The sequence below is a fragment of the Diachasma alloeum genome, unplaced genomic scaffold, assembly GCF_001412515.2.
Source record: "Diachasma alloeum isolate Michigan unplaced genomic scaffold, Dall2.0 Dall_scaffold_00185, whole genome shotgun sequence".
Taxonomy (NCBI): Eukaryota; Metazoa; Arthropoda; class Insecta; order Hymenoptera; family Braconidae; genus Diachasma; species Diachasma alloeum.
In genome coordinates, this window is record NW_021680351.1 from 576,521 (window position 1) to 590,662 (window position 14,142).

Genomic DNA, 14,142 nt, shown 5'->3' on the forward strand with positions numbered 1-14,142 from the left:
AAGATAATCCTACATAGAAGTCAAAATTCAATGAAATGAGGGTGAAGCGAGCGAATGATCGATCTGTACAACTCCAGACCGTTACTTGAAAACGAAAAAAATACTCATCCGCATCCACATATCAATTTCTGACGATCGCGTTTCAATGATCAATCGGAAGCGGGGGTAAATGAATGAAAGTCACGTAGGAAACGGAAATTTGGACAACAGTTTCGTGAGGAAAATTCCCCATTTTTTGATTGATTTCAATTAATTACGAAGATCGACAGAAATAGGGATTAATTTAATAAAAGGCGATAGTGAATTCTAATCGAATTGAGAGGTAAAATTAATTGCTCGGCTGCATTCTAATACAATTCCCTTTATTGGGATTAGGATTTCTTCATTTTTATGCATAAAAAATAGAGACAATTTTAGCAATTTCAACGTATACAATTCTAGAATCTTCCGGAATGATAATGAAATTTCAAAAATCTCATCTCAATGAAAACACTTGAAATTAAAATATAAATTTTCACATGTTGAATAAAAAAGCGCTTCAAATTAATGAAAGATATTTACAACAAAAAAATGAAAAAATAAAATCTCTAGATTACGCACAAAAATATATACAAAATTGTGTAGGGGAGGGTGGGGTAAAACGGACACTTTAGATTTTTTGTAATTACTCATAACTCAGAAACAAATTTATCAATGGAGCTCAGTTTAGACTCATCACGTCATTAACATTTTTAAAAAAGTCAAAAGGGTCCATTTTACCCCAACCTCCCTTAAAATTTGCAAATGGTGGAGGTAAAGTCTTATTAAAAAATCGTAAACATCTCTGCGGCCTGCGCATGCGCAGAGTGAAGCCGCGAAGGCGTGAAGAAACCCGCGATTTTTTGCAAGCTTTTACAGTTGTTTTTGGAACACCGAAGCCAAAGGAATTGTTGCGTGTGGGGGATTGGCTGAGTCGGTTGAGTTGAGGGTTTTGGAGACAAAATTGCGAATTTTATGAGGGCTTGATGGTGTCGGCAAGTTTTTAATTATGTTTATCAATTTATTAATCAGCGGAAATCATTAAAATCGAATTTTTTCACCGGGAAAGTACGAAAATTGGTGTTCCATAGATTTTTACTTATAAAAAATAGACACGAGTTCTCAACAATTTCGAGAACATCTGGAATTTAGACACTTTTAAAAATGGTGGACGAAGCTATTGCCGTTGAAGAATAGTGAACCATGTGATGACCCATTTCACAAATTTATTCGATCGTTCGTGACCTCCTGATAAACTTGAGAAATATCAAATTGAGTTTGTGAATTTATTAAGACGAAAAATTGCCGGGAAAACATCAAATTGAGGTATTTTTGGGAGTGAAAAATGGAGTCGAGTGATTACTACGTTGGGGTACCCCCCAGATCCTCCCTCTGCTGCACAATTTGCACGGTTGATCCTGATGAAATAAGGGACTCCAGTGCAAAATCTTATTTTCACTGGAAAACTCTAAAGTGCAGGTGAATAACTAGAATGCTCCAATGATTATTTCTTCTTTGAATGCATGAGACATGCAATACTGTATTGATAATACATTTATCGGAAGAAAAAAAGATAAAATCAAGTAAATATGAAAAAATATAATGAATAAATAAAACAGAAATAAAAAATAAAAACCAAATGATTAGAAAAATGGCGTTTAAGATTGTTTTCTGCCATCACTAACAGAGAAATTCACATAAAAAAAAAAAATTAGTCAATAATTAATTATGATTTGTTTTTGATGAATAGTAATCGATGATTTTGTTTCATTGATTTTTAATTGTTGCGGTGAGTGAAGGAGTAAATATAATAAAAAAATCGTTAATCATTTTTTGTTCTAGATACATCATAAATATGATGCCAGCAACAGTAATAGCATCACCAATTCACAAGTCCAAAGGGGCATTTTACGTGATTACAACAAGGAATTTCTACAAAACTGGGATTCTGCAGAAAAATCTCATGAGGATTAATTTAACAGTAATTATCTTTCCACAATTACAGCTACTTTATCAATTACTAGAAATGTGGATTCTAAACTTGGCATTTTGGATATAAAATTGAGCGATAAAACTATTAAATACAAAATATTATTAAATAGCAAAAAGAATGAATCATGAGAAGAATGAATTGATATTTTAATGATTTTAATTATTTTCAATCTTCAAAAATAATTAAATTACCAAACATAATTTTTAATCTCCAGTTCAGACTCATCGAGTTAATTAACTGTATTACGATTTGTGATCCTTCAGCATTCGGTGCCACAAATCGTCACGCCTAAAGCATACGTCGACTGTCTAACGTACACTTTCGAGTTCTACCTGTCCCCCATGTGGAACAAGGTGTCCAATATCTACATGAAGGGCTCGAATTTTCTCAGCAACTCAGAGTTCAATAATGCGATAACGAGCACCATCAATTTGACGTCGAGGGAGACAGCCCCGCAGGACGAGATCCGGATGAAACTGACTGCTGTGGCTGCTAAATTGCCACCGATGAGGCTGGAAAATCTGCCAATTCTGTCCATGACCATTGGCCCTTTCCTGCAGGATCCTGAGGGTGTTCTCGATGTCAGCAGGTTAGTCATGCTGAGAGTCACCGTGATCCCGAGGTAAGAGGGATGATAGAACGAAACATTCCCCATAGAATTCTATAGGAATTCTATTGAACAATCCTATTTGTTTTTTTGCGCTGATTCTATCAGATATTCTACAAGAAAAAAAAAGTCAATAGATTTCGAATTTCTGTTCGAATTTTTCTCTTGAGATTTTGTTCTGTTAGAAATTATTGGGCACAAATTTTCCAAACAAAGTTTTTTCCGCTGGTTTTTTTGTTTTGCATTACAGAATGCGAGTGGAGAAGAATTGGAAAGTTTATGCTCAAGCATTCTTATAGAAAAAATCTCAAGAGACAATTTCAAACAGAAATTCCAAATCTATTGACCTATCGATTGATGTATGAATTAAATTTTAGGGCTGAATAGGGCTGAATAGGGCTCACCGATACTGTAAGCTGTGTTGAAATTGAATTAAACGATCTCACTCTCTTTTCAGTATGAAAAAAGCGATTCTCAAGAGAGTTATGAAGAAGATTCCAGCAACCTGTGCATTCCAGAATTACGCAGAAATTCGAAGACACTGGAAAAATATGGTAAATACTCAATTTGAAAACCATTAATTCTTCCACAACTCTAGAAACCTCTGGATTAACAATGAGACTGCAAAAATCTCATCTCAATGAAAACCCTTGAAATTAAAATATAACTTTGCGAATTCCAAAGCAAAAACTTAAATTGAAAACGCTTGCAGTACGGCTACCGCCTGCCCAAAACCGACGAAGGGATCCTCTACTACGAGGTCTACTTCCCCATCCCCTCAGCGACAATCGAGTACTTCATCTACCCAGACATCTGCATCCGCCAAGACATGTCGCAGCGCCCAGCCGAGGCCGCCGACCACTTGGAACGAAAATTCCTGCAGGACCTCATGGTTTCGATGCCTGCAGTCCTGGACGAGCCCCTGGAGATCCGCCCGTCGAGCCAGCAGAACAATTCCCAGTGCCAGGGCTTCCAGCAGGCCTCCCAGATCGATTCATCGGGCTTCACAACTCCCCTTCCCGTCGCTGGCTCCCAGACTCTGGCGGATTCCGCTCGTCTCAGCTTATCCGGAGGGCCTTTGCGGCGGGACGCATCGACGCAGATGTCCCCCACCCCCAGCCTCAGGGGAAAATGCCCGGAAAACGAGAAGAAGAAACTCAAGTTCGATAATTTGAAGAAAATTCAACAGATCCACAACGTCACCCCCTCCACGAGTCTCAAGGCCCCGAGGGGAGGGGGGAGGGCCCAGAAGCCGGTGAAGATGTTCTTGAGTGAGTCTGAGATGTCGAAGTATTTTCAGAATTCTTCGGGAGCTTCGCAGAAGAAGAATATCAATATCTTCAGTCCTTATGACAGGAGGAAGGGGAATTTCGATGGTTCGGGGAGTGGGACTTTTTCGGGACTCAGCGGAGGGGAGGGGGACAGGGGGAGGGGGAAGAGGTCGAAGGTGAAGATTGTTGGCGTGAGCTCAGGGACTTCCTCAATATGCCCCTGATTTTTTTATTCTCCAATTATTTGCTGAATTATTCCAGTGATGAGGGGTACTGGAGGAAAATATCGAGAGACGTTTTTTATTGGGAATTCCATCGTATGCAAGAAAGGTTTCTTGATACAGATGGTCCTCACCCCCAGCCTCAGGGGAAAATGCCCGGAAAACGAGAAGAAGAAACTCAAGTTCGATAATTTGAAGAAAATTCAACAGATCCACAACGTCACCCCCTCCACGAGTCTCAAGGCCCCGAGGGGAGGGGGGAGGGCCCAGAAGCCGGTGAAGATGTTCTTGAGTGAGTCTGAGATGTCGAAGTATTTTCAGAATTCTTCGGGAGCTTCGCAGAAGAAGAATATCAATATCTTCAGTCCTTATGACAGGAGGAAGGGGAATTTCGATGGTTCGGGGAGTGGGACTTTTTCGGGACTCAGCGGAGGGGAGGGGGACAGGGGGAGGGGGAAGAGGTCGAAGGTGAAGATTGTTGGCGTGAGCTCAGGGACTTCCTCAATATGCCCCTGATTTTTTTATTCTCCAATTATTTGCTGAATTATTCCAGTGATGAGGGGTACTGGAGGAAAATATCGAGAGACGTTTTTTATTGGGAATTCCATCGTATGCAAGAAAGGTTTCTTGATACAGATGGTCCTCACCCCCAGCCTCAGGGGAAAATGCCCGGAAAACGAGAAGAAGAAACTCAAGTTCGATAATTTGAAGAAAATTCAACAGATCCACAACGTCACCCCCTCCACGAGTCTCAAGGCCCCGAGGGGAGGGGGGAGGGCCCAGAAGCCGGTGAAGATGTTCTTGAGTGAGTCTGAGATGTCGAAGTATTTTCAGAATTCTTCGGGAGCTTCGCAGAAGAAGAATATCAATATCTTCAGTCCTTATGACAGGAGGAAGGGGAATTTCGATGGTTCGGGGAGTGGGACTTTTTCGGGACTCAGCGGAGGGGAGGGGGACAGGGGGAGGGGGAAGAGGTCGAAGGTGAAGATTGTTGGCGTGAGCTCAGGGACTTCCTCAATATGCCCCTGATTTTTTTATTCTCCAATTATTTGCTGAATTATTCCAGTGATGAGGGGTACTGGAGGAAAATATCGAGAGACGTTTTTTATTGGGAATTCCATCGTATGCAAGAAAGGTTTCTTGATACAGATGGTCCTCACCCCCAGCCTCAGGGGAAAATGCCCGGAAAACGAGAAGAAGAAACTCAAGTTCGATAATTTGAAGAAAATTCAACAGATCCACAACGTCACCCCCTCCACGAGTCTCAAGGCCCCGAGGGGAGGGGGGAGGGCCCAGAAGCCGGTGAAGATGTTCTTGAGTGAGTCTGAGATGTCGAAGTATTTTCAGAATTCTTCGGGAGCTTCGCAGAAGAAGAATATCAATATCTTCAGTCCTTATGACAGGAGGAAGGGGAATTTCGATGGTTCGGGGAGTGGGACTTTTTCGGGACTCAGCGGAGGGGAGGGGGACAGGGGGAGGGGGAAGAGGTCGAAGGTGAAGATTGTTGGCGTGAGCTCAGGGACTTCCTCAATATGCCCCTGATTTTTTTATTCTCCAATTATTTGCTGAATTATTCCAGTGATGAGGGGTACTGGAGGAAAATATCGAGAGACGTTTTTTATTGGGAATTCCATCGTATGCAAGAAAGGTTTCTTGATACAGATGGTCCTCACCCCCAGCCTCAGGGGAAAATGCCCGGAAAACGAGAAGAAGAAACTCAAGTTCGATAATTTGAAGAAAATTCAACAGATCCACAACGTCACCCCCTCCACGAGTCTCAAGGCCCCGAGGGGAGGGGGGAGGGCCCAGAAGCCGGTGAAGATGTTCTTGAGTGAGTCTGAGATGTCCAAGTATTTTCAGAATTCTTCGGGAGCTTCGCAGAAGAAGAATATCAATATCTTCAGTCCTTATGACAGGAGGAAGGGGAATTTCGATGGTTCGGGGAGTGGGACTTTTTCGGGACTCAGCGGAGGGGAGGGGGACAGGGGGAGGGGGAAGAGGTCGAAGGTGAAGATTGTTGGCGTGAGCTCAGGGACTTCCTCAATATGCCCCTGATTTTTTTATTCTCCAATTATTTGCTGAATTATTCCAGTGATGAGGGGTACTGGAGGAAAATATCGAGAGACGTTTTTTATTGGGAATTCCATCGTATGCAAGAAAGGTTTCTTGATACAGATGGTCCTCACCCCCAGCCTCAGGGGAAAATGCCCGGAAAACGAGAAGAAGAAACTCAAGTTCGATAATTTGAAGAAAATTCAACAGATCCACAACGTCACCCCCTCCACGAGTCTCAAGGCCCCGAGGGGAGGGGGGAGGGCCCAGAAGCCGGTGAAGATGTTCTTGAGTGAGTCTGAGATGTCGAAGTATTTTCAGAATTCTTCGGGAGCTTCGCAGCAGAAGAATATCAATATCTTCAGTCCTTATGACAGGAGGAAGGGGAATTTCGATGGTTCGGGGGGTGGGACTTTTTCGGGACTCAGCGGAGGGGAGGGGGGCGGGGGGAGTGGGAAGAGGTCGAAGGTGAAGATTGTTGGCGTGAGCTCAGGGACTTCCTCAATATGCCCCTGATTTTTTTATTCTCCAATTATTTGCTGAATTATTCCAGTGATGAGGGGTACTGGAGGAAAATATCGAGAGACGTTTTTTATTGGGAATTCCATCGTATGCAAGAAAGGTTTCTTGATACAGATGGTCCTCACCCCCAGCCTCAGGGGAAAATGCCCGGAAAACGAGAAGAAGAAACTCAAGTTCGATAATTTGAAGAAAATTCAACAGATCCACAACGTCACCCCCTCCACGAGTCTCAAGGCCCCGAGGGGAGGGGGGAGGGCCCAGAAGCCGGTGAAGATGTTCTTGAGTGAGTCTGAGATGTCCAAGTATTTTCAGAATTCTTCGGGAGCTTCGCAGAAGAAGAATATCAATATCTTCAGTCCTTATGACAGGAGGAAGGGGAATTTCGATGGTTCGGGGAGTGGCACTTTTTCGGGACTCAGCGGAGGGGAGGGGGACAGGGGGAGGGGGAAGAGGTCGAAGGTGAAGATTGTTGGCGTGAGCTCAGGGACTTCCTCAATATGCCCCTGATTTTTTTATTCTCCAATTATTTGCTGAATTATTCCAGCGATGAGGGGTTCTGTAGGAAAATATCAAGAGAGGTTTTTTTATTGGGAATTCAACAGAAAAAACAACTGGTCATTTTCCATCGCAACATTTTTATTTGTTAATTATTCATCAGACAATAATACAATCGATGTAACGGATTTTTACGCAATCAAGCAAGCAAAAGTGACAGTATGAATCAATCATTTAATCATGGGATCATAAAAATTCTTAAGCTAGGGAATCATTGACTCTCAGGGATAGACAGTACGACAATTGTTAATGTTTCTAGTTTCTGTGGCTTCTCAGACGAGCATTGCATTCGGAAATAACCGACAACAATACGTTACGATCAGTGTTTTTCTTGATTCCAATTTCCTTCAGGTCTTTCTCGTCGAGAGTCAGAAACATCTCCACGTCGACCTGCAATATCGAATTATATTAATCAATAAATTTGATATCAATTATCCGATAATTCTTGTTGAAACCCAATGATAATTGAACGATATTTTTAGTTGTTAGATTGAGGATTTAATTGTACTTGATTATTAGTTTATTAGTAATTAATCATTAACGGAGATTAATAAATTGAATTAATCGAGAGCTCTGGTGATTGTTTTTTTACTTCTGGTCTAATTGAATATGCGAGTATTTACTTGACACGTAAATTATTCAGAGAATAAAAATCATGAGACATTTCTTCTGAAGTGATATTTCTTCTGTTCTCCACATTAATTCGAAATAAAGATATTGTTTTGACCTCCTGCTCGATGAAGATGATGGCAAAGTGACTGAGGCCGAAGCGTTTCAGCAGCTGAACCATCCTCATCTCGTTGGCCTTCAAGAAAGATCCCTTCGGAGGGGACTCGAGGCACAATGGCTCGGGTGTCTCCTCTCTACCGAAGAGAGAATCATCCGAAGAGTTGGCAGGAAATGGGGAACGCACGGGGCTGTACTGTGCCAAGTCCTCGATTTCCTGGGAATTCTGCTCATTGGTTGCCTCTTCGATTACTAGGTCTGGTGGTCGAAACATCTTGTACCTTGAGAACGTACCAGATCAATTGATGAAGGAATGGAAAAACTGGGAAGAATGGGAAATTAATTTTTGATAATTGAACGTATGAAAAAATTCAGTACAAAAACTTACCGAATTCCCTAGAAAATTCTACCGGGAATCTATTAAAATTCTAGAGAGTTCTCGGTAAAATTGTAGTCAACAGATTTCAAATGTTCTAGGGAATATTCTCTTGGAATTTTTTCCATAAGAATATTTGAGCATGAATTTTGCACGTTTTTCACTCGGGTTTTATAATGCGGAACAAAACAAAATGTAACGGAAAAGACTTGGAAAATCCGTGCCCAATAATTTTAATAGGAAAATCTCAAGAGAAAAATTCGAACAGAAAAATCGAAATTGAGCTTTTCCTATGAAATACCTAACGCAAAAAAATTAATAGAATTTTAACGGGAATTTTATAGAATTTTAATGGAATTCTTATAAATGAAATTTCCTGTACACTTTTTGAAAATTTTTATCGAATTTAATTACCACTGAAATTTCAAGGAATTTCGTCATGGAAAATTCAGAAATTCGTGGAAAAATCAAAGAGAACTGTCAATTTCAGTTCAATTTTTCCCTGAAAATGAATAGAAAATCAGAAAATTCTGGTAAATATATTCTTGAATTGTCAGTACAATGACACTAAATGCGATTTAGGGGGGGAAAAAATCATGAAATTGCATTATTTTCCAACAGTGTAGTCTCCCCTTAAACAATATTGATAGAAGACAGAAAAATCCTCAAACAAGTCGTACTTCCACCAAATAATTCACCCACTGATTATCAATTCCCAAACATTTTGCGATGAAAAATTTTCTCAAAGCAATTTCTTCCGCGAAAATCACAAAAAAATCAGCAAAAAACCCAATCTAAATTCTCCAACTTCACGGAGAGAAATATTCAATAAAAAATTCGTATCTTTTCCGTAATTCCGGAGCGAAATGTGGTTGTAGGAAATTTTACGGAACTGTCACCGAATTTTTCCGAAGCATTCCGTAATTTGAGTCTCCTGTGAAAAATTTCGATACCATCACTCAAATTTTCTGAGGCGATTCCGTAATGGGTGAGTGAATTGTGAGTTTCGTAATTTTTACTGAACATTTCTCTCCGTGTTCTTACTTTGAATTGGAAACCATCGATTGGTGAGGAGTGGATGTGTCCGGACGATCGTCCTCACTCGTGTTCAGGATGGAAGAGTCGTTGACGCAAGAGTTTGAGCCATATCCATTCGAGGATATTGATGAATCCCCACCATCGAATGAGTCAGTTTTTCCGCTGGTGGACTCATTCTTACGCTTGTTTACATCGCTGTCATCAGCAATCTGCACTTTGTTCAAGCCCTCGGTGATCGCCGCATCAACGCTGTCATCTAAATTCATCTTGTGGAAGGTCTTTATGAGATTCTCGGCAGCGTCCATCGTCACACTGGGAGAGTACCTCTTCCACTTGGTGGGCGGAAGTGGAAGAGCCTTTATTCTATCCGGTGGGGTATTCTCGTTCCAATATCTCTGATCGTTCATTGCAAAATCCGGTGGAGAAACATCAGCCATTTTTCCTTTTTTAATTGTCAATTGCGTCGGTCTGATGATTTGAGAATTCGAACAAAATTAATCTGAGGGAAAACACGTAAATACTTTTTTCCAAGAGCTACAAACGCAACTCAAGAAATTTTTAAAAAATTAAAAAAACAGACCGATGAAAACAAAAAATGGAAAAACTGTTGCGTGAAAGAATCTAATTAAAAAACTCAGGGAAAAATAAATATAAATGAATCAATTTAAATTCAACATTCACATTTATTATGCACAAATGATTAATGATTAATGATTAATGTTATTTGCGGTAATTAGTGATGTTTGGAAAATGTTGACTTACTTATTCAAATCTTCTTCACCCGTAAAAATATAAAATTCTGATCCAGCAGTTTCTTCACAGGAAAATCGCCTTGAACATTCGTAAACTGAGTTCTGTTTCGCTTTCCATCGTGTCTCGATTCACAATGAACTCAAAGAGCGTAAGACCCTCAGACCCTCTTCCCTCTTCGCCCTGAATCATTCGATAAACCATTGACACGCTGTTTACGATGTGAATTTCTTAGAACCAGAGAATCGAAGATGTTCCAATATTTACATTGAAAATTGCCAGCCTTGAGATATGGGAATCGAACAATGAATTGTCCTTTCGAAAATAAAATTTGCGCGATGAAAAGTGGAAGAAACCAGAGGTTTTATGAAGAAAAATCGATATGGCTGATAAAAAGGGAGGAACTTGCGATTTTCATGAATATTTTGCCGAAAATCTTCAATTGGTTTTTATTTTTCAGAAAAATTTTGTTTTCTCATCAATCGATTGATTAGAGTTTTTTCTTAATTTTCAAAGGCTTCCACGTATGAAAAATTTCATAGAAAAACCGAGTGAATTCTCTAGAAAATTCTATTGAATGGCCGATTCAATTAAAAAATTCCGCAGCTTTTCTGCGTTTTCTTTTCAATAGAAATGTTCAATGGAAAATATTCCATAAAAAATATATAGACTTCCATTTTTCTATACAACTTATTCTATTGAGATATTTTCTATAAAAATTCCTCGGCTCAAATTTTCCTAGTGTTTCTGTTCATTTTTTTTTATTTTTCAGAAATTTTTTTTTCAAATTAATTGATTGATTAGGGATTTTTCTTAATTTCAAACCGAGAGAATTCTCTAGAAAATTCTATTGAATGGCCGACTGAATTAAAAAATTCCGCAGCTTATCTGCGCTTTTTTTCAATAAAAATGATCAATGGAAATAATTCTATCGAAAAAAAATAGAATTAAATTTTTCTATACCACTTATTCTACTGAGATGTTTCCTATAGAAATTCCTCGGCTCAATTTTTCCCTTTGATTTTTCAATGAAAAGATAAGAAACCTAGAGTAAAAAAAAATCGGAAAATTCATGTCAAAGAATTTCTATAGAAGATAAAAAAAATTTATAGAGTGAAATTCTACTCATTTCGTCTATAAACTAGTCTCTATTGGGCATTCTGTATAAGAAAAAATGCGCAGTAAAGGTGCACATTTTTAAATAGAATCAGTCAAATAAAATAGAATTTCCAATAGAAATTCAATAGAATTCGCTCAGAAATGTCTGGTTTATTAAGTCTTCAGGATAAAAAAAATTTCTCCTCAACCACCAGAGACCCTCGACGACCATAAAAATCCGTGCTAGATGTCGCTAGACGTGCCAACACAAAAAAATCAGATAAACGATGCACGAAGAGGCCGATTTGTTGACATCTCCATGTGACAGGGTCTCGAATCACTAGTTAAATTAAGTAAATAAATAAATAAAAATGACATCGATAGTGAAGAGTGATAACGAGCTGAAGAGGCTATTGAACAGCCCGGCGAAGAGTGCCAGTGACGATCACACAATGGCTCCACCACTCTCTGTAAGTGCCCCAATATTGCATGTCAGAGGTTATGTTTTTGGAAATATCCTGGGCCTCAAGGGAGATGGAAAAATTTTCGTTGAACATTTTTTTCAGTTCTCGATTTTCTTCACGAAAAAGTCCCCAGGAAATTTTGTCCATCTCCCTTGGATTGGGAGATACACCCTGACGCATTTTAATTGAGTGAAACTCTTTTTTGCTCATTTAAACAACATTTTTGTTGATAATTAATAGACCCACGTATTTATTTAGATATTTCATGTAAACTGAACGTTTGAAGAGATTGTAAGATTTACCAAATGATAGATTGATACGTAAACAATTTATATATATTTTTGTAATCTTTTTTTTTAGCAGAATAAACAAATTGATTTGAATGCGTTAATAAAAAATATATATCCATTTTTTTATTTAGATGAAAGTCTTTAAATTATATTATAACTAATTCATTAATCCCAAACTATTAATTTGATTGTTTTTTCTTCAATCATTGATACGTCGATGATGATTTACAGACAAATGTGCCCAGACCGAGTACCTCCCAGGGAGGTAATCCACAGGCTGGGATGAACCCCATGGCACCACCACCTCCAAAGAACGAGAATATTGAACCGGTCCTACAGTATGCCATCCATTTCTCCTTGTTTTCTCTCATTTTTTCAGTCGACTTAAGGATATCCAAGTATTTTGGCTTATTTTTCTCCAGTGAAAATACTTTCTTAATACTTTTCCTTTCTTAATACTTCTGTAGTCGAACATCAGAGCCTTCATTTGAGCCCCATTTGACCCCAACTTTCCATACATTTTACAATGATTTTATTATTCACACTTCGCAGGCCTGAATTTGAATCTCGATATTAAACCTTTAGAAAACGTTTTATGAATCTGAAAAAAAAAATCGAGAGTTTACTTTTTGAAGATTGATGATTGAGATAATTAAAAAATGGAATTCTTTGAAAATTACGAGCATTTTCTATAAATAATTTACTATTCTATTAAAATAGTAAATAATAATAGTAAAATATTAAATAATAGTAAATAAGTTACTATTCTATTTTTATCTTTTTTGATAGGGGACGGTGGGGCAAAATGAAACAGCAAGAAAATCTTGTGATCTAAGGGAGATAGGAGGATTTTCATGAAAACCTTTTTTGTAGAGAATTTTACAAGCTACAAAAAAGGTCCTCTTCAAAAATGTCCTATCTCCTTTAGATGACGAGATTTTCCCACTGTTTCATTTTGTCCCGTGTTTCATTTTGGCCCATGCTCCCCTAATTAAAAAGAAACTATTTTCTTGGCAAAAGTAAGTCTCGTTTGAGAACTCTGTAGTTTTTCTCTGAGTGTGTAGTGTTGACACATCCTCTGATGTTCTCCTCCCTCTCCAGAAACGTAGTGTCAACAGTGAGTCTCGGCTGCCAGCTCCACCTGACGAAGATAAACACCCGAACGAGAAATTCCGAGTACAATCCAGGCCGTTTCACAGGCCTGGTAATGAGGATAAGAAATCCCCGTGCAACAGCCCTGATATTCCGTTCAGGAAAGATCGTCTGCACAGGTGCCAGGAGTGAGGACGATGCATTCCTAGCGTCCAGAAAATTCGCGAGGATCATTCAGAAGCTCGGCTTTCCAGTTAAATTCATGAATTTCAAGGTCCAGAATATGGTGGCCACGTGTGACCTCAAATTTCCGATAAAACTCGAGAGTTTAAATCACATGCACGGACAGTTCTCCACGTATGAGCCCGAACTTTATCCAGGGCTGATCTACAGGATGGTCGCACCCAGAGTTGTGCTGCTCATATTTGTCAATGGGAAGGTTGTTTTGACTGGTGAGGATTTTTCAGTAAATGTAATTGAATTGAATAGAAAAATCCAGTGATTTCCCTGAGATATTCTACTGAGATTCACTTCAACATTCCATTGGCCAATTAATAATTTATGCAAAAGTCTGTAAATGTTGAATTTTTTATACGAGTTATTCTGCTCGGATTTTTCCCACAAAAATTCTTCAGCATTTATTCTCCAAGTCTTTTCCTCCTATTTTATTGTGAGAAGTAAATAAAAATACAGTGACAAAAACTTGGAAAATTTACGCTCAAAAATTTATATGGAAAAATAAAAATCCATTATTTTGTTATGTATAATATCTATAAAAAATAACACAATGAAGTTGCATGATTTTCAATAGAATTGAATACGCGAGTTTTTCCTGAATTCGATTTAATTTTGTTCAATTAATTTTCAGGTGCGAAAAATAGGACTGAACTGCGCGATGCTCTGACGAATATACACCCCATTCTAAAGAGCTTTAGAAAACAATAGCGCAATTTATTTTTGTACATTTCATTCACATCATGCATTTATTCGCATAAATGCCTTGTTCATTCATCTTAAATTTAGGAGGTTAAGGACACATTGTAAAATATTATTTATATGAAATAAATAA

General features: G+C 38.7%; 2 protein-coding genes across 2 annotated transcripts; one reads left to right on the forward strand and one right to left on the reverse strand.

Moving 5' to 3' along the window:
* Window positions 1-7,299: 7,299 nt before the first annotated feature.
* LOC107048058 (ankyrin repeat and SAM domain-containing protein 6) lies at window positions 7,300-10,259 on the reverse strand. The gene is made up of 4 exons (XM_015271016.1): window positions 10,142-10,259; window positions 9,386-9,847; window positions 7,967-8,246; window positions 7,300-7,629 (listed from the first exon to the last, which is right to left on the reverse strand). The coding sequence occupies exons 2-4, from the start codon at window positions 9,814-9,816 to the stop codon at window positions 7,495-7,497; spliced, it is 846 nt and encodes a 281-aa protein (XP_015126502.1). The 5' UTR covers window positions 9,817-9,847; window positions 10,142-10,259; the 3' UTR covers window positions 7,300-7,494.
* Window positions 10,260-11,503: 1,244 nt separating this feature from the next.
* LOC107048057 (TATA-box-binding protein) lies at window positions 11,504-14,142 on the forward strand. The gene is made up of 4 exons (XM_015271015.1): window positions 11,504-11,697; window positions 12,213-12,319; window positions 13,083-13,525; window positions 13,942-14,142. Exons 1-4 carry the CDS (start codon window positions 11,599-11,601, stop codon window positions 14,016-14,018), a joined length of 726 nt encoding a protein of 241 aa, XP_015126501.1. The 5' UTR covers window positions 11,504-11,598; the 3' UTR covers window positions 14,019-14,142.